General features: G+C 42.3%; 1 protein-coding gene across 1 annotated transcript in view; it reads left to right on the top strand.

The window, feature by feature from the left end:
* The first annotated feature begins 13,758 nt into the window (after positions 1-13,758).
* LOC113875666 (zinc finger protein 383) overlaps positions 13,759-22,932 on the top strand; it is a 36,194-nt gene continuing 27,020 nt past the window's right edge. The window contains exons 1-5 of the mRNA XM_027514308.1: positions 13,759-14,218; positions 14,991-15,055; positions 17,976-18,030; positions 18,593-18,719; positions 19,027-19,122. Of these exons, the coding sequence (XP_027370109.1) occupies positions 18,022-18,030; positions 18,593-18,719; positions 19,027-19,122 (232 nt within the window). The 5' untranslated portion in view covers positions 13,759-14,218; positions 14,991-15,055; positions 17,976-18,021. The remainder of the gene's footprint in view (positions 14,219-14,990; positions 15,056-17,975; positions 18,031-18,592; positions 18,720-19,026; positions 19,123-22,932) is intronic.

The following is a 22,932-nucleotide window of genomic DNA, read 5'->3' as shown; positions in this document are numbered from 1 at the left end:
GGGATTAAAAGAAATCAACTGTGAACAAAAATTAATTGTATGTTAGCAATAATCCATCAGAAAATAGAAAAGAAAAAATATTCCATTTGAGCAATTTTAAAAGTTCTAAGAAATAACTCTAAGAGGAGATTTCAGAGATTTTCATGTATAAAACTGTGAAATCCTAATGAAGGACCTAAAAGATCTCAATAAAGGGATATATATCCCACGTTTATGGAATGGATGCTTAATATAGGAAAAATGTCAACTCTTGCCATATTTAATATAGATTCAAGGCAATTCCAATGAAAATCTCAAAAGGATTTTTTATTATTTGACAAGATTATTAAAGATGGGTATACCAGTATATTTATGTAAGAAGCATAGCAAAGAATATTCTGATGAAAGGAGAAGAAAGGGACTTCACATTATAAGATATTAAATTGTAAAACTAAACTTTAAAAACAGAGTATTTTATATAACAACTGAAATAGAAAAAGAATGTAAGAACAAGAAACAGAATCATGTGTACCTGAGAATTCAGTAATTCTGTAACTGTTTATCCTCTTTCCTCTTATTTTTGCATCTTATTTAAGAAATCCCTTCCACCTCAAAGTCTTAAAGATATTTACCTGTATTTTCTACTATAGGTGGAAAATGTGATGCAATATAAAATACCCAGCATAACTTTCAAAGTATTCTTACCAAAAGTGCTCAACCTGAATCTAAACAAGGTATTAGAGCTAACTTCCAGGTAATATAGGTCACAAAGGAACAAATTAAGAAATACTTTAAGTTTAAAGAATCAGAAAAATTCAGAATGTGGAATATTCTGTAAGACCAATGGAACAGACTCTTAAAATTTTGTATCAGAAAAAAAATGGTTCTAGATCAAGAGGGATAAAGTAAAAGAACAACTAAATGCAATGCATGTATCTTGACTGACTTCGGGTTCCCTGTCCTGGCTTTAAAAAAAAAAACAAACAAGCACGCTTTTTTAAAAAAACTGAGGACTTCCCTGGTGGTCCAGTAGTTAGGAATCCACTTGCCAATGCAGGGGACATGGGTTTGATCCCTGGTCTGGGATCATGCCTTGGGGCAGCCAAGTCCTGCACCACAACTCCTGAAACCCAGGCACACTAGGGCCCGAGTTTTGCAACAAGAGAAGCCATCACAATAAGACACAATAAGAATAGCTTAGAGAATAGAGAACAGCCCCAAAGCCCCAGCTCACTGTAACTAGAGAAAGCCCACATGCAGCAACAAAGACTCAGTGCAGCCAAAAATATAAATAAATAAATTTTTTAAATAATCATACAAAAAATAAAGAAAAACTCTGAAAGTAATTTGGGGGCACAAATGGAAAAAATTATTAACATGGATTGAATATTATATGATACTTCAAAACTATTCTGCTTTTTCTTAGGTGTGGCATGGTAATATTCTTTTGGTTATATAGAATGTTCTTATGCTTAGCAAAAACATAATGAAATATTTAGGGGTGAAGAATGATGTTTAAAACTATTCAAGTCAGTCAGCACACCTTACAGAAAACCTGCCAGTTAAAAGTTTTCTAGGATTAGAATTCCTCTTGATTTTTATTTTTTTATACCAAAACTTCATAGAATATATTTAATCCCCAATACAACATCTTCCAGCCAATAATTAATAATAAGGAGGGAAAAGTAACAAAATGATGTATGGGGAAAGCCCCTATGTACACTGTAAATACAAATGGTACTCCATCAGAATAAGGTATAGATAGTATAAAAAGTGTTTCTTAAAAAAATAAAAATTAAAAAAAATTTTTAAAAAAAGTGTTTTTTGTTGTTACTTAGTCGATAAGTTGTGTCTGATTCTTCACGACCCCATGACCGTAACCCACCAGGCTCCTCTGTCCATGGGATTTTCCAGGCAAGAATCCTGGAGTAGGTTGTGATTTCCTTCTCCAGAGGATCTTCTGGACATAGGGATCAAACCCGAGTCTCTTGAGTCTCCTCCATCCATCTGGCAAGCGGATTCTTTACCACTGTGGCACCTGGAAAACCCATAAAAAGTGTGCCAAGGGTCAACAAAACAGACGCATAGCCATATTAATTGCTATGAAGTAAGATGTTAAACACTTTAAATCCTAATGTGACAGTTTGTTACTTACAAGCATTGTATTTATTCTGTTTTACTTGTATTTTAGAAAATTGCTTGGGGACTTGGGGCTATTTTTAACATTTAAATTTTATCCAGTTAAAATAATGAGAGGACTTCCCTGGCAGTCCAGTGGTTAAAATTCCATGCTTCTACTATAGAGGGCTTGGGTTCAATCTCTGGTTGGGGAAGTTCAGCATGCTCCGCAGTGTGGCCAAAAAAAAAAAAAAAAAAGATAATGGGAAATGACTTCTTGTTTGGTATTTTGTGCACAGATATTTACACACACAAATATACACACAAGCTAATAATTATACCAAATGTCAATAATTGTTGCATTTAAGAAGTAGATATATGTCAGAAGATGTTTCTTTCAAGTTTTCTGTTTGAATTTTTCAAGATAAAAAGTAGCAAAAAGATTAAAAAACAGTTTTAAATTATATACCTTTATGACTATGAAGAAGAAGTCATTTTAAACAAAGTAAGTCAGGGATCTCCCTGGTGGTCCAGTGGTTAAGAATCTGGCTGCCAGTGCAGGAAACATGCATTCCATTCCTGGTCAGGGAAGATTCCACATGCTGCGGGGCAACTGAGCCCATGCTCCATGACAAGAGAAGTCACACCAATGAGAAGTCTGTGCACCACAATAAGAGAACAGCCCCCACTCTCCTCAACTAGAGAAAGCCCATGTGCAGCAACAAAAACCCAGAGCAGCCAAAAATAAATAATTTTTTAAATAAAATACTACAGAAAAAAATTCAGAGAGGACTAGATGAACTAAGATTGGCAAATGGTTGATAACTGTTAGAGCTGAAAGGTACATGGGTTGGGTGGGTAAGAAGGGGGTGTTCGTACTATTCAGTCTACTTTTGTGTTTGTCTAGAAGTGTTTAAGATAAAAAGTTAAAATAACACATGTTTTGTTTGGCCAGATTATATACGGACACATGTACATATTAAACTATACAAAAAATTAATATAAAAATGAAGTGTATGTAAAAGGAGAAGGGGGTGATGGCTCAGAGAAAAGACACTGTAATTTGCATTTGCTCTCAGTGTGAGTTGTAAATGTCCTTTGCTTTCTGTTATTCTGCTCTGGTAGAATACAAGGCTGTCTCACCAGAGTATGAACTTCTGTTTCTTCAGAGCCCTCTATTACTTACTGGTCTCTTTTTAGGTCTTGGGGTTCTTCTTGTCTATAAACAACTGAAAAACCAAGATCAGGCTCCAAAATGTTCAGAAATTATGTACTGTTGTCAGTTTCTTCACTTCTGAAGGAGCTAAAAAAAATCTAATGGTCCCTGGTTGCCTTCAACACAGCTACGGCTGCAGTCATTGCTCGTTCTCAGTTATCTTTTCTTCTAGTCTTGTCAGTTGACCAGTGTTCTCTGGGCTTTTATTTATTTTTCAACGTTTCTTTTCTCTAAGGCTAGATTCCAAACCCATAAATTCTGAGGTCTGGCAGAGCATCCTTTGCACAAGACTACCTCTATTGCTTCCCAGATGACCACCTGATAACCCAAAGTCTCACTCCCTCACCCCTTGGTATAACAGGAGGCAAAAATAAAAAAAAGGAATGCCGAGAATTATCAAGCATCACTAGTGAGTTTCAAGAAGTTCAAGGTGGCTAAGAGCTGTCCTAATCGTTAGGCCCACAATGTGGGGGAAAGCTGTTGAAAACAGTTTGTCCTTTCCATGTGTCCTAAAAAAATGACATTGTGAGTTCATTTGCTCTTCGGACATTGTGTAAACATTCAAGATGATGGAAATGTTAAAAAAAAAAAAAAATGATGACCGGCAAAAAAAAGTCTTCCAAATATTAAGTTTGATGCTGATAAATCTTTAAGTTTTACAAACTTTTTATTTTTAGACATCCTCATGCATGCGTGCTTAGTCACTCAGTTATGTCCAACTCTTTGCAACCCTTCGGACTCTAGTCTGTCTGCCAGGCTCCTCTGTCCATGGGATTTTTTCAGGCAAGAATACTGGAGTGTGTTGCCATTTCCCTCTCTAGGAGAGCTTCCCAATCCAGGGATCGAACCCTGGTCTCCTACATTGTAGGTGGATTGTTTACCGTCTGTGCCACTAGTCATCCTAGTGTGGGTGAAATACTATCTCATTTTGGTTTTGATTTGCATTTTCCTAATACAAATAACACCTAATGGTGTTGAATATTTTTTAGCGTGCTAATTGGTTATTTGCACATTTGTTTTCTTTGAAGATATGTCTATTCGAATATTTTGGCCATTTGAAAATTTGAGTTATTTATCCTTTTCTAGAGTTGTAACCATTCTCCATATATCATGAATACAAATTCCTTATCAGATATATGATTTGAAATTGGGTTGTCTTTTCACTTTCTTGGTGTCCTTTGAAGTACACAGGTGTCATTACCAGGTTGAAGGAGTTCTCTTCTATTGCTGGTTTGAATGTTTGTTTTGTTTTTTAAACCATGAATTGTTACTGGGTTTTATCAAATGCTTTTTTGGATCTATTGAGATGATCATGTGGCTTTTGTTTTCATTCTGCTAATAGAATGAATTATTTTGATTGGTTTACATATGGTGGACCACGCTTGTATTCCTAGAATAAATTTGGTTATTTGTATCATATTCAGTTCAGTTCAGTTGCTTAGTCATGTCCGACTGTTTGTGACCCCATGAACCGCAGCACGCCAGGCCTCCCTGTCCATCACCAACTCCCAGAGTCCACCCAAACCTATGTCCATCAAGTCAATGACGCCATCCAACCATCTCATCCTCTGTCATCCCCTTCTCCTCCTATCCTCAATCTTTCCCAGCATCAGGGTCTTTTCCAATGAGTCAGCTCTTCACATCAGGTGGCCAAAGTATTGGAATTTCAGCCTCAACATCAGTCCTTCCAATGAACACCCAGGACTTATCTCCTTTAGGATGGACTGGTTGGATCTCCTTGCAGTCCAAGGGACTCTCAAGTGTTCTCCAACACCACAGTTCAAAAGCATCAATTCTTTGGTGCTCAGCTTTCTTTATAGTCCAACTCTCACATCCATACATGATTACTGGAAAAACCATAGCCTTGACTAGATGGACCTTTGTTGACAATGTAATGTCTCTACTTTTTAATACGCTATCTAAGTTGATCATAACTTTCCTTCCAAGGAGTAAACGTCTTTAAATTTCATGGCTGCAATTGCCATCTACAGTGATTTTGGAGCCCCCAAAAATAAAGTCAGCCACTGTTTACACTGTTTCCACTGTTTCCCCATCTATCTGCCATAAAGTGATGGGACCAGATGCCATGATCTTAGTTTTCTGAATGTTGAGCTTTAAGCCAACTTTTTCACTCTCCTCTTTCACTTTCATCAACAGGCTTTTTACTTCTTTTTCACTTTCTGCCATAAGAGTGGTGTCATCTGCATATCTGAGGTTATTGATATTTCTCCCAGCAATCTTGATTCCAGCTTGTGCTTCCTCCAGCCCAGCGTTTCTCATGATGTACTCTGCATAGAAGTTAAATAAGCAGGGTGACAATATACAACCTTGACGTACTCCTTTTCCTATTTGGAACCAGTCTGTTGTTCCATGTCCAGTTCTAACTGTTGCTTCCTGACCTGCATACAGGTTTCTCAAAAGGCAGGTCAGGTAGTCTGGTATTCCCATCTCTTTCAGAATTTTCTACAGCCTATTGTGATCCACACAGTCAAAGGCTTTGGCATAGTCAATAAAGTAGAAATAGATGTTTTTCTGGAACTCTCTTGCTTTTTCCATGATCCAGCGGATGTTGGCAATTTGATCTCTGGTTCCCCTGCCTTTTCTAAAACCAGCTTGAACATCTGGAAGTTCACGGTTCATGTATTGCTGAAGCCTGGCTTGGAGAATTTTAAGCATTACTTTACTAGCGTGTGAGATGAGTGCAATTGTGCAATAGTTTGAGCATTCTTTGGCATTGCCTTTCTTTGGGATTGGAATGAAAACGGACCTTTTCCAGTCCTGTGGCCACTGCTGAGTTTTCCATATTTGCTGGCATATTGAGAGCAGCAATTTCATAGCATCATCTTTCAGGATTTGAAATAGCTCCACTGGAATTCCATCACCTCCACTAGCTTTGTTCATAGTGATGCTTCCTAAGGCCCACTTGACTTCACATTCCAGGATGTCTGGCTCTAGGTGAGTGATCATCTTTCTTATATGTTTTTGGATTCCATTTGCTAGTAATTTTTGTGTCTATCTTCAAAAACAATATTTGCCTCTGGTTCTTTTCTCTCCTAATATCTTTATCTAAATTTGGCATCAGGGTAATACTGGTCTTAAAAATATAGTCGAGATGTTTTCAATAGCTTTTGAGCATTTATTTTGTATAAGTGAATCTACACATTTTCCCTGATCCATATGATATTCCTGAGAAGAAGATACGTTTATCAAGATTTTTGATGACGTTGTGCATGCAGCACAAGTCCTTTACTCAAGGTTGCAAATAGTAATTTTCAGAACTGGGATTTGAATCTCAGAATTGTCATAATCTGAAGTCTACAATCTTCCTGAAAGTTTTAGTCGCTCAGTCGTGTTCAACTCTTTGTGACCCCATGGACTGTAGCCTACCAGGCTTCTCTGTCGATGGGATTTTCTAGGCAAGAATACCGAAATGGGTTGCCATTTCCTACTTCAGGAGATTGCCATTTTCTACTTCTTCTCGACATGGGGATTGAACCCTGTGTCCTTGTGTCTCCTGCGTTGGCAGGCAGGTTCTTTACCATCTGAGGCACAAGGGAAGTTCACAGTCTTCCTAACAAGCCATTTTATTGCACATGTTTCTTTGTTACCCAGTTCTTTTCTTCCCTCATCTCTGTAACTGGTGCATCCATACCCTGCTTTCTTGTCCTAAGAATGTCTCCTGCAAATTCTGCTTCATCAAGTCCTACTCATTCTACTCTCCTTTCTCTATCTTCTTCCACTTATTCCAGGCTCAGCTAAAACTTTAGTGTCTTTTTTCATTTGCTCTAGTTTCAGCTATTTTTACATTTTAATCACCATCCTGTTTATTCTGTTAGAAGAAACAAGCCTATCCTTTATAGTACTGCCCTTGCTTCTCAAGTCACCCTAGTTCACATCTTCATTTTAGGGTGATCCTAAATTATACCTATACCTGAATTTCAACTTGATTGTTAACAAAAATATTTGACATTCATTTTCTTGATTATCCTCTTGGCTTTGTTCCACTGACTTCTGGTGCTAAATTTTATTGAGTAGAAACTTGACACTAGCCTATTTCTCTCTCTTAAGCAACTGAAGTTTTTCTCTGATGCTGGAGTCTTCTTCTAGCTAGGATCAATAACTGAGACATATCTATTTTATGGATAAATTTTTCTTTAAACATGACTCCTGATCTTGGTGCATGAGTTCCGTATGTTATTCTCCTTGACCTCTACTCTCTTCATGGCAGTTTCCTCTCTTAAGTTTATCCTTCAAGATAAACACCTGCTGCTCCTGCTGCTGCTAAGTCACTTCAGTCGTGCGTCTGTGGTCCCCCGACTCCATGCAACCACATAGATGGCAGCCCACCAGGCTCTGCCATTCCTGGGATTCTCCAGGCAAGAACACTGGAGTGGGTTGCCATTTCCTTCTCCAATGCATGAAAGTCAAGTCGCCCAGTCGTGTCTGACTCTTCGAGACCCCATGGATGGAGGGACCTGGTAGGCTGCAGTCCATGGGGTCGCTAAGAGTCAGACATGACTGAACGACATCACTTTCACTTTTCACTTTCATGCGTTGGAGAAGGAAATGGCAACCCACTCCAGTGTTCTTGCCTGGAGAATCCCAGGGACGGGGGAGCCTGGTGGGCTGCCATCCATGGGGTCACACAGAGTCAGACACGACTGAAGTGACTTAGCAGCAGCAGCATATGGACCCTTCCAATGTGGGGCCAAGGAGTCGTGTTTCCAGTCCTTGACCACACCTGATCCCCAGGCACAAATTCGTGAATCTGTTCCCCATGGGGGAATGGCACCCTTTCTTGTACAAACTTAGTTACCTGATTTATTACCTTACCCAGTTGTTCCATCTGTGGTGAAATCTCATCTCCCCTTACCTGAGGCAAATTTGTGGACACCTGTTTTATTATGGGAGGGGGCCTCCCATACACAATTTTGTACAGAGAAGAGCCATGGGACTGTGGGGTCATCCTGAGTCTGAGCAGAACCGTCGGAAACAAGTCCACCCAGGAGCAGTCAGTCTCTAAGATCCACTTGGAGAGTGTCTCTTTAAGTGTCCGGTTGGTTCCTTCCACCATCCCAGAACTCTGGGGCCTATATGCTGTATGTAATTTCCACTTGATGTTTAAAGTTTTGCTTACTTATTATACTAAATCAGCTACAAAAGCCCGGCCATTGTCCGATCCAATGCTGGTAGGAAATCCAAATCTGGGAACTTCTCCCTAATCAGGCACCAGGCTACTTTTGATGCCCTTTCAGTCCAGGTAGGAAAAGCTGCTATCCATTCCGAGAACATACATACCATGACCAGCAGCTAATGGTACTGTTGGTGAGGTTTCATTTCAGTGAAGTCCACTTCGAGGTGTTCAAAGGGCAGCGTGCCTTTTAGCTGAATCCATGGAGGTTTCTATCTGTGCTGAGAGTCAGCATTGACCTGTGAGCAGGCAATGCAGTTCTGAGATTTTGTCCTGCATAGGGAAGAGAGGCGGGGAGCCAAGAAATATTTTCAAATTAGCTCTTCCAGTTTATTATGGCCCAGGTGGGTCGCTAGGTGTGTTTGGCTTACCAGAGTGGGTGCCAGCTCCTCGGTACCAATAATTTGCCACTTGGCAATTCCCACCATCCCTTCTCAGTCTTGATGGCCCCTTCTGCTTTGGCTAGTTGGTTTTGGGCTTCACTGTATTTTGGAGAGTCTAGCGTTAGCTCAGGTAGCTCCGCCAATATGAGAGTTTTAATAGGGGTTTCACTTGTCATCCCCAAGCCCTCGGCTGCTTGTTTAGCGGTCTTATCTGCCAGTCTATTCCCTGAGCCCGGGGGGTATCCTCTTTTTGACGTCCTCAGCAGTGTATGACTGCAACCCTTTCTGGTTCCCAGGCAGCATCTAATAGGGTCTTAATTTCTTCCTAATTTTTAGTATCTTTTTCACTAGCTGTCAAAGGCCTCTCTCCTTATATAGAGCCCTGTAGTGTGGCAAAAGCATACCTGGAGTCTGTGTAAATGTTTGTCTTCTTACCTTTTGAGAGCTGGAGGGCCTGGATTAGAGCATATAGTTCAGCCTGTTGAGCGGACCAGTGTGATGGCAGACAGTTAGCCTCAACGATGGTTTCTTCCATGACTACTGCATATCCCAACAGTCATTGTCCTTGTTTCACCAGGCTGGGGCCATTGGTGTACAGGACCAAATCTGGGTCCGGGATTGGCTGGTCTCTCAAGTCAGGTCTGCTGGTATATTTCCTTGTAATCATGTGAGGGCCCACCTTCTCCCACAAGAAAGAGAGTGGCCAGATTCAGGGCCTGACAAGGCTCAGTAGTAACATGGGGGTTTTCACATAACAGTCCCTGGTATTGAGTAATCTGGGATGTTGACAGCCATTTATTGGGGGTCCCCTCGCAAGAGAGTGTTGACCTCATGCGAGACTTTTACGAACAAATCTTGGCCCAAAGTCAGCTTGGTTGCCTCCCAGACCAGTAAGGCAACTGCGGCAACTGCTCATAAGCATCCCAGCCAGCCAGTGGCAACATTGTCCACCTGATTAGAGATAAGTCACTGGTCTGTCCCATGTCCCCGTAATCTGGGACAACACTCCCATAGCCACCTTGTCCTTTTCAGTCACATAAAGAGTAAATGGCTTAGCAAGGTCTGGCAGGCCCAAGGCAGTGCTGATGTAATTGTACCGGGTTTGAGTGCTATTACCAGTGGGACTTGTTTTGCAAGCCCAGGGGGGTTGTCTTCCGCCCAGACCTCAGGGAATTGTTGAGTTAACTCTCTCTCTTGACTGTTTAGCCCCGTCCCGTTTCCTTGCTGGAAGATTGTGCAACCTCCATTCATCTTGAGGGATTACTGAGAGGAAGAGTAAATAGGTGGTTGAGCCCACTCGAACAGTGGGTCTTTCGTTGGGGGAAAGGTCACTTGTGTCCCCAATTTAGACAGCAAGTCTCTTCCTAACAAAGGTACTGGGCATTCAGGGATGTATAAAAATTCATGAGTCACTTGGTGTCCCCCTATCTGTCATTTTCAGGGTAGGCTAGAGACACAGAGGCTGCATTTATCACCATCTGAGACCCAGCAGCCTCTGGCTGGGTCTATTGGTGTATAAAGTCTATAGGCCTCGCACAGTATTTCGCAGAACTCAGATGGTGATTCGCTTTCCCTTTGAATCACTTCAGACGGTTAGCTTTTTGGGCCCCCCTATTGAGACCTTGTAAAATAGTCACCCGATATCCCTCCAGGTGGCCCCTCCCTTCCTCTGTGTTACAGTCCAATTGAGCCTCTCATCAGGGGTGGCTAGTTCTGCCCACTGCTGCGGGTTTGCAGTACCCTCAGGTGCCATTTCTCTTAACCATTTCCTGGCCTCAGTTAGGATCCTGTGTCTTTCCTCAGTGCTGAAAAGGGAGACTAGTAGTTGGATTATGTCATCCTATGTAGGGCGGTGGGTTCGAAAAATAGTTTCCATTAGCCTAATCATGGCTTGTGGCTCCCCCGAGTACAGTGGAGCATGTCTCTGCCAGTTTAATATATCCGTAGAGGAAAATGGCTGGTGATAATAGGCTACAGGGGGCTGATGGTATTGCCCCATGCGTCCTGAACTGGAGGCTATTGTAGCTCTCTGAGGGACATCTGTAGTGGGGTTCTTTCCCCTGTTCCTTGGCAGAGCGCAGCCTCTAATTGCTGTTTTCTTCCCCCTTCCTATCAGTACTCACCGGGAGAGGTGGATACAATCTAGGAGGTCCAGATGAGGTGGAATTCTGGGGGCATTGACCAGAGGTCTCCATTGCTGGGATTGGAGCCTACCTAAATGGCAGCTCTATGAACTCCGGGAAAGCTGGTGGAAGAGGAGTGGCTGCTGCAGGAACTTCACCTGGCCCTAGATTGGGCAGTAAGGCGGCCTCTGGTCCTGGTGGAGCACTGAGAGGCAGGCGCGTCATTATCCAGTATGGGGGAGGGGTCAGGTCATCCCCGTCCAAATCCTGTAGAATTTCCTTTTTTATCATCAGTCAACTTTTGTGCCATTAATATTTTTCCCTTTCCCTTCTGGATACAGAAGCTTGTCCAAGTAGGAGGGTGTTGAGTTAACCCTAGCCATGAGTCAATATATGGATGTTGATCCAGGTGTCCTGGCTCTCCTGTGACTACTATATAGACTGCTTCCACTATTTGTAAGTTCATGGTGTTCTCTGGCGGCCATCCTATTCCCATAGGGGGCCATTCAACCTCACAGAGTATGTGGAGGCGGTTAGGCTTCATCTTCACCCCATAGTCTCCTCCAAATCCCTTCTTTAAATTTTTAATCACGCACTCCAATACAGTTGCCTTAGTTTCACTTCCCCTCCATCTTGCTTACCTTCTCAGACCTTCTTCTACTTTTCCTTTTCGTTCTGTCCACGAAGTTCTCAGTACCCTATGTACTTCTGATATTTCCACTCAATGACTCTTAAATTGCCATTCTGCCTCCTTCCTAACTGGGGTGAGAAGAGCCTTACCTGCCAGATCTCAGAGGGAGAAGGGGGATCGGCGTGTCTTCACCTGCTGGTCAGCACAGCCAAACCAGAATACCACGTAATCCAAGACAATTTCTCCCTTAACTTTAAAGTCCATTCAGCTTTGGTGGGCTTGATCAGATGCAGATGAAAATACAGATGGGTTAAATATCCCACATCTCAGGCCGTCTCCGGAAAAGCCAATTTGTACTCATTTATGTATCCCCCTCCTTCTAGCCTGACAATTCCGAGGGGGTCAAGAATTTCATAGCAGATGGGACACCTCTTTGGGGAGGGCAGAATACGAGCACACAAAAACCAAGTTTTTTCTCCTAAAAATCCCCTGGCAATTGCTTGGTAATAATTTTCCCCAAGACGGCGTGGACACCACCACCTAAATGAATTTCACAAATTTCCTTCCTAAGCCCTAACACACTCGTCAACCTGTGTACCAAGCAATCATTGCCACCTGCCTATTCCAGGCTCCTGTGGGTCTGTGCCCCTTCTAGTTCCTCCCAGGGGGGTGATCAGGCCCCCTCTTACACTTTACCAGATGGGTTCCTCCTCACCTGAGTGCTCAGTTCCCCTGCTGCCGTCCACTACCTGCTAACGTGAAAGGTCCGGGCATTGAGAAGCAGAATCCTTCCAGAAGGGCGAGGCACCTTCCCCCCTCTAGAAGATTCGAGCCTTAAGGCCTCAGAGTAGTCCCAAAATGGGACTTGTCTCCTCAAAGTGAGGAGTTTCTCGGCCCACGCACCAAATGTTGTAGCCACGCGTTCTGGGAAACAAACTCTCTCAGAAGGACAATGCAGATAGTGGAGTACAGTTTATTACACCTGTGGGCCCAAGGCAGAGTCTCCTCTTAGCCAAGGACCCTGATCAGTTTTTCGGAAAACCTTATATACCTAAGCATACTGCCCAAACCCACCCCCCGCCCAATTGCCTCAAACTAGTCTGAACAAAGGAAGATAAAGATCCAATCAAAGTTAACCCATGATTCATATGCCTTAAGCCTAGGTAGTTAACAGTGGACAATTATCAATAGGCCCGTGGTCATACCCCAATAAGCATAATAGAATTTATGATTCTATTCAGTTATACAGATAATTAGGGTATTCTTTTAGGCAACAGAGTCTAGGTACGAGCCCTGGGGCTCTTCCATCCAGGGGGCCTGGTTTTCCAGTTGGTATGTCGTTTCCATAGATACTGGGCATATAGCTCAAAGTTCATAGTCTGGCCCAAGATGGAGTCCTGCTTTCAAGATGGAGCCTGTTCTGTTTCCTCCTTCAAAAGTCAATCATAATTCCTTCCAAACAATGTTATTAACTTCGTGGGGTTTACCTTTGGAAGTCCCTGACTCTTTCTCTTCTGGAATACTCTTTTGGTTTTACCCAAATTAGTCTCCCAAATTGCAGTTCCTAAAACTTCCAAATAAACTTTTTTTGCAGCCTTCTGTGCTTTCTTGGGAGACAAGCTGTACCCATGAAAAATCCTAAGGCATGGAAGGGTGTGGGATCCACGGCCATACAAGACACAGAGCTATGATTTATAAAAGACAAGTCTGAAACTATGTATCAGACACATTGGTTTGCTTTTTGCTTCTCCAAAAGTCAAAACTGATAGTACGAGACCATGCACCCTAAATGGTCACTGTTTTCCAGATGAAGAAAGTGAGGTAACTCCAATTTCACCTGCGGCTTTACTCACTGGGGCCATTATCAAAGTCAACATTACCATGCACAACAAACAAACTGCTGCAAGCGCCTGATAATCCGTCCCCATCCGCTGCATTCCGGAGTCGCTGATTGCTCTCCTTCACTTTCCTGCTGAGTGTTCTTATCTGAGACTCCTAGGTTTCAGCTCCCAGACTAGCACAGATCACACACCACGTTAATCTACGGAGGAAGGCAAAAATGGTGCTTTAGTCGATCTGGAATATTCTCAGAGTAAGCTACAACTCCTAGAAGAGTCTTGGGCGCCACTCTGTCCTCCACCGCAGCAAACTCTGTGAAAAAAAAAAAAACAACAACCAAGACAATCTTCTACTTAGGCGGGCGCCTCACCCATTCTGGTTCTAGACTACATTTCCCAGAAGTTCTTGCTTCTCTAACCTACTTTAGGCGCGAATCTAGCGACATTTTTCTATTTCTCAGGGGACATATGACTCCATGGGATTGGCCTGGCCCTTGGAGGAAGCTTGTCTCTGGGATGTGGGGACTGTATCTGTATCTCAAGATTCTTGGCAGCAATTCCGAGAGGGGAGAAGAGGTGTAACTTGGCCCCAGGCGGTGCAGAAAATCCGAGAGCGAGAAGCCATCTTGTCCTAGCGGATCTGGCTTCGGACTACATTTCCCAGAGATCCTGGCGCGTATAGGGCCGACCCTTCACTCGCCTGCGGGACCCTCGGCCTCCGGGGAAGGGGAAGTGCCAGGTGAGCAGCCTAGGTCCCGGGGGCTCGTCTAGGTGCCGGATGTGCATCTCTGATGGTCTGAAGGGACAGTCCAGGCGGGTCCGAAGTCTTGGGCCTGTATGATTTGTTAGGACCGGGGGAGGGGGAAGTGTGGGAATCCATGTGTGTGATTGTGACTTTATGTGATCGTGCGGCGTTGTGTGTGCGTATGTCATTGTGACTGACCATGCGCGCGAAACTCTGTGTGCAGGTGTGACTGTGGATATCCTCTCTGTGGTGTGTAATTGTAACAGTGTGCGGCTCCGACCCCGTAGTGGGACAAGTGATTGTGGTTACCCATACAAGTTTGTGCCGTGTGTGTTGGGGTGGGGAGTGTAGAGTGTGGTTGTGCTGCTATGACTGTGTTATCTGAGGGCTGCCTCTGATGGTGGTTTTATGAACGTTAGCAGTACTAAGTGTACTGGATGTCTATGACTGTGTAAGGATATGTGAGTGTGATCGCATAAGTTTTTGTGGCACTGTGTGTGCGGTTGGAGAGTGTCTGTAATTGTGCCAAGCTGACAGTGTGTGTGTCCCAGTGGTTGATATGTGAGATCAGGACAGATTTTGGTCTTGAGCAGCAGACTTTTCGCCTTCTGCAACCAGGAATGCTCAGGACAGCCTCCACTCCTCTGACCTCTCTCCATCCCTCCTTCCCATGGGTAGTAGGTGTGGGTCCAGAATAACCTCTTATCTAATCAGTCTGAGCCACAGAAAGACCTGGCATTTCATAATTCCTTTCTCCTTCCTCCAGCTCTGTCTTTCTCAGAGAGGTCCCCTGAGGAGAAAGGAATGGCTGTTGACCAAGCCCAATACAAGGTGCGCTGGGGTTTCCTTTTTGTTTTATAAGTACCCTGGTGCACATGTGCATGCTTTCATAGAGTATAAACATACCAATAGAGTTGCTAGGCCAGAAGATATGTCTGTATTTTCAAATTTCCTAGATAATGCTGGACCGATATGGTTGTATCTGTTAAATTCTTACTAGCAGTTTATAAGCATAGTCATCCTGTATTCTAATACTTGGTCAGTTGGTGTTTTAATTTTTGATGACTCATCAGATATAATGATATAACATGTGGTTTTAAAAGTGTAACATACATTATGGTGTGTTACATAGTAGTTTCACTGCCCTAAATATCTTCTGTGCCTTACCTATTCATCCCTCTTTGCTTCCTTCTTCCTAACCTCTGGCTACCATTGATCTTTTTACAGTCTCCATAGTTTTGCCTTTTCCAGAGTGTCATATAGTTGGCAGATGGAGCTTTTCATATTGACTTCTTTCACTTAGTATATGTCTTTTCATGATTCCATAGGCCACTTTCTTTCTTTCTTTTTTTTTTTTTTGGCTGAATAAAACGACATTGTCTAGATGTACCACAGTTTATTTAACCATTCACCTACTGAGGGACATCTTGTTTTTCTCAAGTTTTTGCAATTATGAATAAAGCTGCTATAAACATCTGTGCACAAGTTTTTGTGTGACATACTTTTTCAGTTCTTTGGGATAAATAGCAAGGTGCTTGCTGGATCGTATGGTAAGAATATGTTTGATTTTGTAAGAAGCTGCCAAACTGTCTTCCAGAGTGGCCATTCCATTTTGCATTCCCACCAGCAATGGATGACAGTTCCTGTTGTTTCACACCCTGGCCAGAATTGGTTGTCAGTGTCCTGGATTTTGGCCATTCTCATAGGTGTGTGGTGGAGGAGTCTTTTATTTAGACATTAAAATATATTTGTAAATTATAATAAATAGAGAATGTGATACTGGCAAAATAATAAACATCACTGAATGAAAGTAGAATCACAAATCCAAATGTATCCTCTATGATAAGGGTAGCATTTATTTTTTAATATTTATTTATTTGGCTGTGCAGGGTCTTAGTTGTTGCTCTTGGAATCTCAGATCTTCATTGCAACGTGCAGGATCTTTTAGTTGTGGCAAGTGGGATCCAGTTCCCTGACCAGAGATCAAACCCTGGCCCCTTGCATTGGGAGCTCAAAGTTAGCCACTGGACCACCAGGGACGTTCCAAGAGTAACATTTAAATCAGTATGGAAAATATATTCCATAGTCATCTGTTCTAAGGCTCATTTCCACCCCACCCCCCATTTTACATACATGAAATAAGGTTATGTCTTAAATAGTTCCTCCTTTCTTAGTAGCAATAAAATAATGGTGCATGTTAAGTCCCATGGAATACTATATTATTCATATATGATTTTGTTACATTTGGGTAGCCCTCTCTGGAGGAAAATGAAGTAGGATTATTAACTCATATCTTTTACTGAAGTAAAATTATAATCGATAATCTCATGCCATTGTCTTTTACCAAATAATACCAAAATAAAAATAATAATTGATTAAAGGCTTAAATGTAATGAAAGCATTACAATTGTAGAAAAAAGAAAATTTTTTTTGATATAAATATGTGTGAGTAAGAAAGCTCTTACCTGAGAACTAGAAGAGTTGACATTTTAACTTCTGTGTGGCTAATACACATAAGCAGGGGTTTTTGTTTTTTAAAATATTTATTTGGCTGTACTGGGTCTTAGTTGCAGCACTTGGAATCTTTGATCTTTAGTTGCAGCATGTGGGATCAAACGCTCCTGCACTGGGAGCACTGAGTCTTAGCCCCTGGACCACCAGGGAAGTCCCTGGTGGCTGTTTTTTAGAAAAAAACAGAGCTAGTGCATAAGGGAAGGAGTGCCTCATTGTGAATGTGAGCGTGGTTGTGTGTTGGGGGAAGTTGACCTTCTCAGGCTTGGCAAATGAGAATTGCTTACGGAAGTCTTTAGCCCTAATTGGGCTTCCCTAGTGATTGAGATGGTAAAGAATTCGCCTGCAATGCAGGAAACCTAAGTTCGATCCCTGGGTTGGGAAGATCCCCTGGAGAAGGGAATGGCAACCCCTTCCAGTATTCTTGCCGGAAAAATATCTCATGGACAGAGGAACCTGGTGGGCTACAGTCCATGGGGTCACAAAGAGTCGGAGCAACTGAGCAACTAACACTTTCACTTCACACTTAGTCCTAATTAGAATAAACTGTGTTCCTGGCCACAGCCTGGCCACAGGCACCATTTAGGTAAAGCTGGCTTAGGGACCTGAGGGCTACAGAGGAGGGGTCCACTCAGAGCAGGTCATAGCAGCTCTGTCTTGGGTTCAGAGCAACAGCAGGACTGAGATGGGGCAAGGTCTTACCTGGATCACTTGGCTGAGGCAGGAACCTGGGTTGCTTATACTGAAGGAGGAAACAGAGCTGGACTCCATCTTAGGCCAGGCTGCGAACATTAGGCTACACGCATGGTCACCCTCCCAATGGACTCTGAACTTTGTGCCCGGTGTCTATAGAAATGGCATACCAATGGAAAACCAGACCCCCGAATAAAAGAGCCTTAGGACTTGGACTTGGACTCTCCGTTTCCTAAAAGAATATGCTAATTATTTCTGTAACAGAACAAAGTGGTAACAATATGAAGGAGAGGAATTATGACTTTTTATTCCTTTGGATCAACTAGCTGGGATCCATCTTGCTACAGCAAAAGCCTGGGATTTCTGGAGTTGAGGAATGAGGGGGATTTATTCCAGACTCCCACTCACTAACTAGAGTTATTTCCTGAGACCAAGGGAAATGGAAGTAATTTTGCCTGGAGGGTCCAAAAGCTGTAAGGCCAGAATTGTCTCTAGATATTTGTTTGATTTCCCAGGCCTGCCTTCTCAGAACACTATCCTTTTTCAGGAGAACAGCCCCAAGGAGGACTGATCACCCTGTAATACTGAAAGCCATGGCCCAGGTAAGTTAGCTGAGGCTCCTTCTTACCTTCCTGACATTCAGTTCTTTCTAAGAAAAACAAACACAATTTTAAGGATATTTGAGCCCAATTTCTTACTTTGTAGGTAGCCCTTCCATCTCTTTCCTTTCTTTGCAATTTTTGTTGTTGTTAGAAAAGAAAAAAAAAAAAAAAGATTCATTTGTCTGCTATTTGGATTTTGCTGATTTTTTCTCTGGGGTATCATGTAAGTGTTTCCAGGGAATTAGTATGTAGGTCTTGATCAGATTCAGTTGGGGTTTTTTGGTCAGAAATATTTCCTAGGTGGTGATGTGTGATTCCATTAGGAGGTGTATTATTTCTGGTACTCTTTCCTTTTGTAATGTTAGCTACCAATGAGGATTATTGTCTAGATTCATTAATTCATTAGAGGTTGCAAAATGATATTTAAATTCTGTCATTCATTTTCCATAGATTAGGTAGCATACTGTGTTTAAAGTAAAATATCTCATCAACTCTTTGGTTACTAACATTTGTGAAATATTTCTTTTTGTTGCACAAATAATACATGTGTTTATTGTTTCAGGGATCAGTGGTGTTCAGTGATGTGTCTATAGACTTCTCTCAAGAGGAGTGGGAATTCCTGAACCCTGCTCAGAGGGACTTGTACAGAGATGTGATGTTGGAAAACTATAGCAATCTGGTGTCAATGGGTAAGGACATCTATACTGGTATTTTGAGTTCTCCCCTGGAATGTCTCTTTCTTCTGCAGTGACTTTCTCAGCTACTTTTCAAGTTACCAGCTGAATTTCTGCTCCCTGTTCTCAAATAAATGGTTTGAACTGAAATGGAAAGGAAGAGTGGGAAATGAGCAGCTCCTAGTTGGCTATGGCTGAGCCTCTTCTTTGTTTGACTGTTCCCACAGTAGCATCTCTTCCTTGATCATCAAGGGACTGGTATTACATTCGGGTCTGATTTACCCACAGCCTAACCATGTTCCATATCTTTTCTTGTGAGCAGGACTTTACATTCCCAAGCCTCAAGTTATTTCCTTATTGGAACAAGGGAAAGAGCCATGGATGATTGGCAGAGAGCTGACAAGAGGCCTGTGCTCAGGTAAGTGAGAAATGACTGGACCAAGGCAGGGAACTGTAGGTAATAACCCAGTTGATTCATGAAGAAACAGCACCCTTGAGATGTGGTCTTGGAAGCTCCCATCAAAACAGTAGGCCTGTGGGAAAAACTAACTCCTTTGAGCATGAGTTTACGAATGACCTGTTCCATTCCTTTCCTCACTTACTGCTGTTTCTGCTACTCTTTCTCCAATACCCTTCTTAATTTCAAGTAGAGAGTGCCCTTCATATCCCCTGCAAAGAAAACTCTTTTACCTGTACTTTTTTTGTTTCCTATTTTTGGGCCATGCCACATGGCATGAGGAATCTTAATCCCTGACCAGGGTTTGATCCCATGCCCCTTGCCATGGAAGCATGTTTTCTTAACCACTGGACCTCCAGGGAAGTCCCTACGTGTATTTTTTTAATTTTAATTAATTTACTTATTATTTTGGCTGTGCTGGGTCTTCACTGCTGTGTGCAGGCTTTCTCTTCATTGTAGTGCACAGGATTCCCATTGCGTGGGTTCTCTTGTTGGGAGCATGGACTCGAGGTGCGTGGGCCGCAGTAGTTGCAGCTCATGGGCTCAGTAGTTGCAATTCCTGGGCTCTGGAGCACAGGCTCGATGGTTATGGAGCACGGCACGGGCTTAGTTGTCCCTCAACATGTAGGATCTTCCTGGACCCATGATTGAACCCATGTCCCCTGTTTTGGCAGGTGGATTCTTAACTGCTGGACCATCAGGGAAGTCCTCCTACCTATATTTTAGATTCAGTTCCTTGCTAGGTTTTCTTCTTCTTCAGTTCAGTTCAGTCACTCAGTTGTGTCCCATTCTTCGAGACCCCATGAATCGCAGCACGCCAGGCCTCCCTGTCCATCACCAACTCTCGGAGTTCACTCAGACTTACGTCCATCAAGTCAGTGATGCCATCCAGCCATCTCATCCTCTGTCATCCCCTTCTCCTCCTGCCCCCAATCCCTCCCAGCATCAGTCTTTTCCAGTGAGTCAGCTCTTCACATGAGGTGGCCAAAGTACTGGAGTTTCAGCTTCATCATCATTCCCTCCAAAGAAATCCCAGGGCTGATCTCCTTCAGAATGGACTGGTTAGATCTCCTTGCAGTCCAAGGGACTCTCAAGAGTCTTCTCCAGCACCACAGTTCAAAAGCATCAATTCTTCGGCACTCAGCCTTCTTCACAGTCCAACTCTCACATCCATACATGACCACTGGAAAAACCATAGCCTTGACTAGACGGACCTTTGTTGGCAAAGTAATGTCTCTGTTTTTGAATATGCTATCTAGGTTGGTCATAACTTTCCTTCCAAGGAGTAAGCGTCTTTTAATTTCATGGCTGCAGTCACCATCTGCAGTGATTTTGGAGCCCAGAAAAATAAAGTCTGACACTGTTTCCACTGTTTCCCCATCTATTTCCCATGAAGTGATGGGACCAGATGCCATGATCTTAATTTTCTGAATGTTGAGCTTTAAGCCAACTTTTTCACTCTCCACTTTCACTTTCATCAAGAGGCTTTTTAGTTCCTCTTCACTTTCTGCCATAAAGGTGGTATCATCTGCATATCTGAGGTTATTGATATTTCTCCCGGAAATCTTGATTCCAGCTTGTGTTTCTTCCAGTCCAGCATTTCTCATGATGTACTCTGCATATAAGTTAAATAAGCAGGGTGATAATATACAGCCTTGACGTACTCCTTTTCCTATTTGGAACCAGTCTGTTGTTCCATGTCCAGTTCTAACTGTTGCTTCCTGACCTGCATACAGATTTCTCAAGAGGCAGGTCAGGTGGTCTGGTATTCCCGTTTCTTTCAGAATTTTCCACAGTTCATTGTGATCCACACAGTCAAAGGCTTTGGCATAGTCAGTAAAGCAGAAATAGATGTTTTTGTGGAACTCTCTTGCTTTTTCCATGATCCAGCAGATGTTGGCAATTTGATCTCTGGTTCCAACTAAATGTTTCCTGTTACCACTCCCAAATAGTATACCTGTGTGTGTGTGCACGTTTGTGCATGTCTGCACGCACCTGCCCCAGCTTCAAGTCCTAGTCTTCATTATAGCTGCCCGCCAATGACTGATTTTTTTTGTTTGTTGTGCATTTTTCCTTTATCTAATATTTTTTATTTCCTAATGTGTGCAAAGGAGTCTGCCATATGATGCATTTTCTAATTGTGTCAACTGTTAAAAACTTAGAGTCAAAAAGTAGTGCTAAACAAATGAACCTCTCTACAAAACAGAAACGGACTCACAAGACATAGAAAACAGACTCGTGGTTGCTAAGAGGTAGGAAGGTGGGGGAGGGAAGGACTGGGAGTTTGGGATTACCAGCTGTAAACCGTTAATATTACATATAGGATAGATAAACAACAAGGTCCTACTGTATAGCACAAGGAATATAGTCCTTATCCTGTGATAAACCATAGTGGGAAAAAAAATCTATGGGAAATCTAGTGGAAAAGAAACAATTTATGTGTATAATTGAGTCACTTGGCTGTATAGCAGAGATCATCACAACTTTGTAAATCAACTCTACTTCAAAAAAAAAAACATAAAATTTTTTAAAAAGTAGTGTTAAAATATATCCATAAATAACTTTCACGAAGTAGTGCCTGGTAAAAGAATCAGATGGTGGGGAGCTTAGCAGAAAGTCACAGGATAAATATTCAGAAATGGATTTAATCTATACTGAAATAGCAGTTAGAGCCTCACAAGTGATTGCAGTCACTGTCTAAAGAGACAATGTTGGGAAAAACAAAAAGGTCTTTGCCTAAATTGGGAATGAACGGGGCAGAGAAGAAGAGATTCGGTATAAAGTAGGAGAACCAAAAGAATACTTATGGAACAGTACTATGTACTAAGCTTTGGTTCAGATGCTGCGATTATAATATTGAACAAAGCATTTAAAATTCTGCTCTCCTGGAGCTTATATTCTAGGGGATGAGAGATAAAAAGTATATATATATATATGTGTGTGTGTGTGTGTGTGTGTATATATATGGCAGATGACAATAAATGCTATGAAGGAAGGTAGAGAAGGCCTTTTTAGAATTATTATTATTTTTCTTTAATAAATCTCTTTCTTACTTTCATGTATTTATTTGGCTGTGCTGGGTCTTAGTTGCAGTCCATGGGTTCTTCGATCTTTGTTGTGGCATCTTCTGGTTGTGGTGTGGAAATTCTTAGTTGCAGCATGTGGGATCTAGTTCCCTGATTGGGCCCCCTGCATTGGGAGCATAGAGTCTTAGCCACTGGACCACCAGGGAAGTCCTGAAAGGTCCTTCTGATGAGGAAGGAAGTGAGGGAACAAATAATGTAGATGTCTGGTAGAAGAGATTCAGGCAAAAGGATCAGGAAGAACGAAGTTCCTGAGTTAGGAGCTTTTTGGCTCCTGTCTTTGTGATTGGAACAGAATGAGCCAAGAGGGAATTATGTGAAAGGAAATTGGCAAAGTAGCAGGATGCATGTGTGTTTGTGTGCTCCGTGCTAGTGGGAGGAAGGGTGTATCTGCAGATAACTTGAGGTCTTATAGGCCTTGGTATGGGCTTTGAATTCTATTTTGTACTCAGTCACTCAGGCATGTCTGACTCTTTGCGATCCTCTGGACTGCCTGCCAGGCTCCTCTGGGATGTAAAGCCATTCCATTCTGAGTGAGGTAATTTGAACAGGGGAGTGACTTCATGTTTTTAAAGGATTCCTCTAACTCAAAGCTTGCTAATTTTGGATTCCTTTGGATAGAATTGAGGAAACTCATGAACTTGGATGAAAACAAAACAAAAAAATGCATCTTTATATCTAGTAATCT

The sequence above is a fragment of the Bos indicus x Bos taurus genome, chromosome 18 (assembly GCF_003369695.1).
Source record: "Bos indicus x Bos taurus breed Angus x Brahman F1 hybrid chromosome 18, Bos_hybrid_MaternalHap_v2.0, whole genome shotgun sequence".
NCBI lineage: Eukaryota > Metazoa > Chordata > Mammalia > Artiodactyla > Bovidae > Bos > Bos indicus x Bos taurus.
The sequence above is the reverse complement of the archived record's forward strand: the minus strand, read 5'-3'. Positions and strand labels throughout refer to the sequence as shown.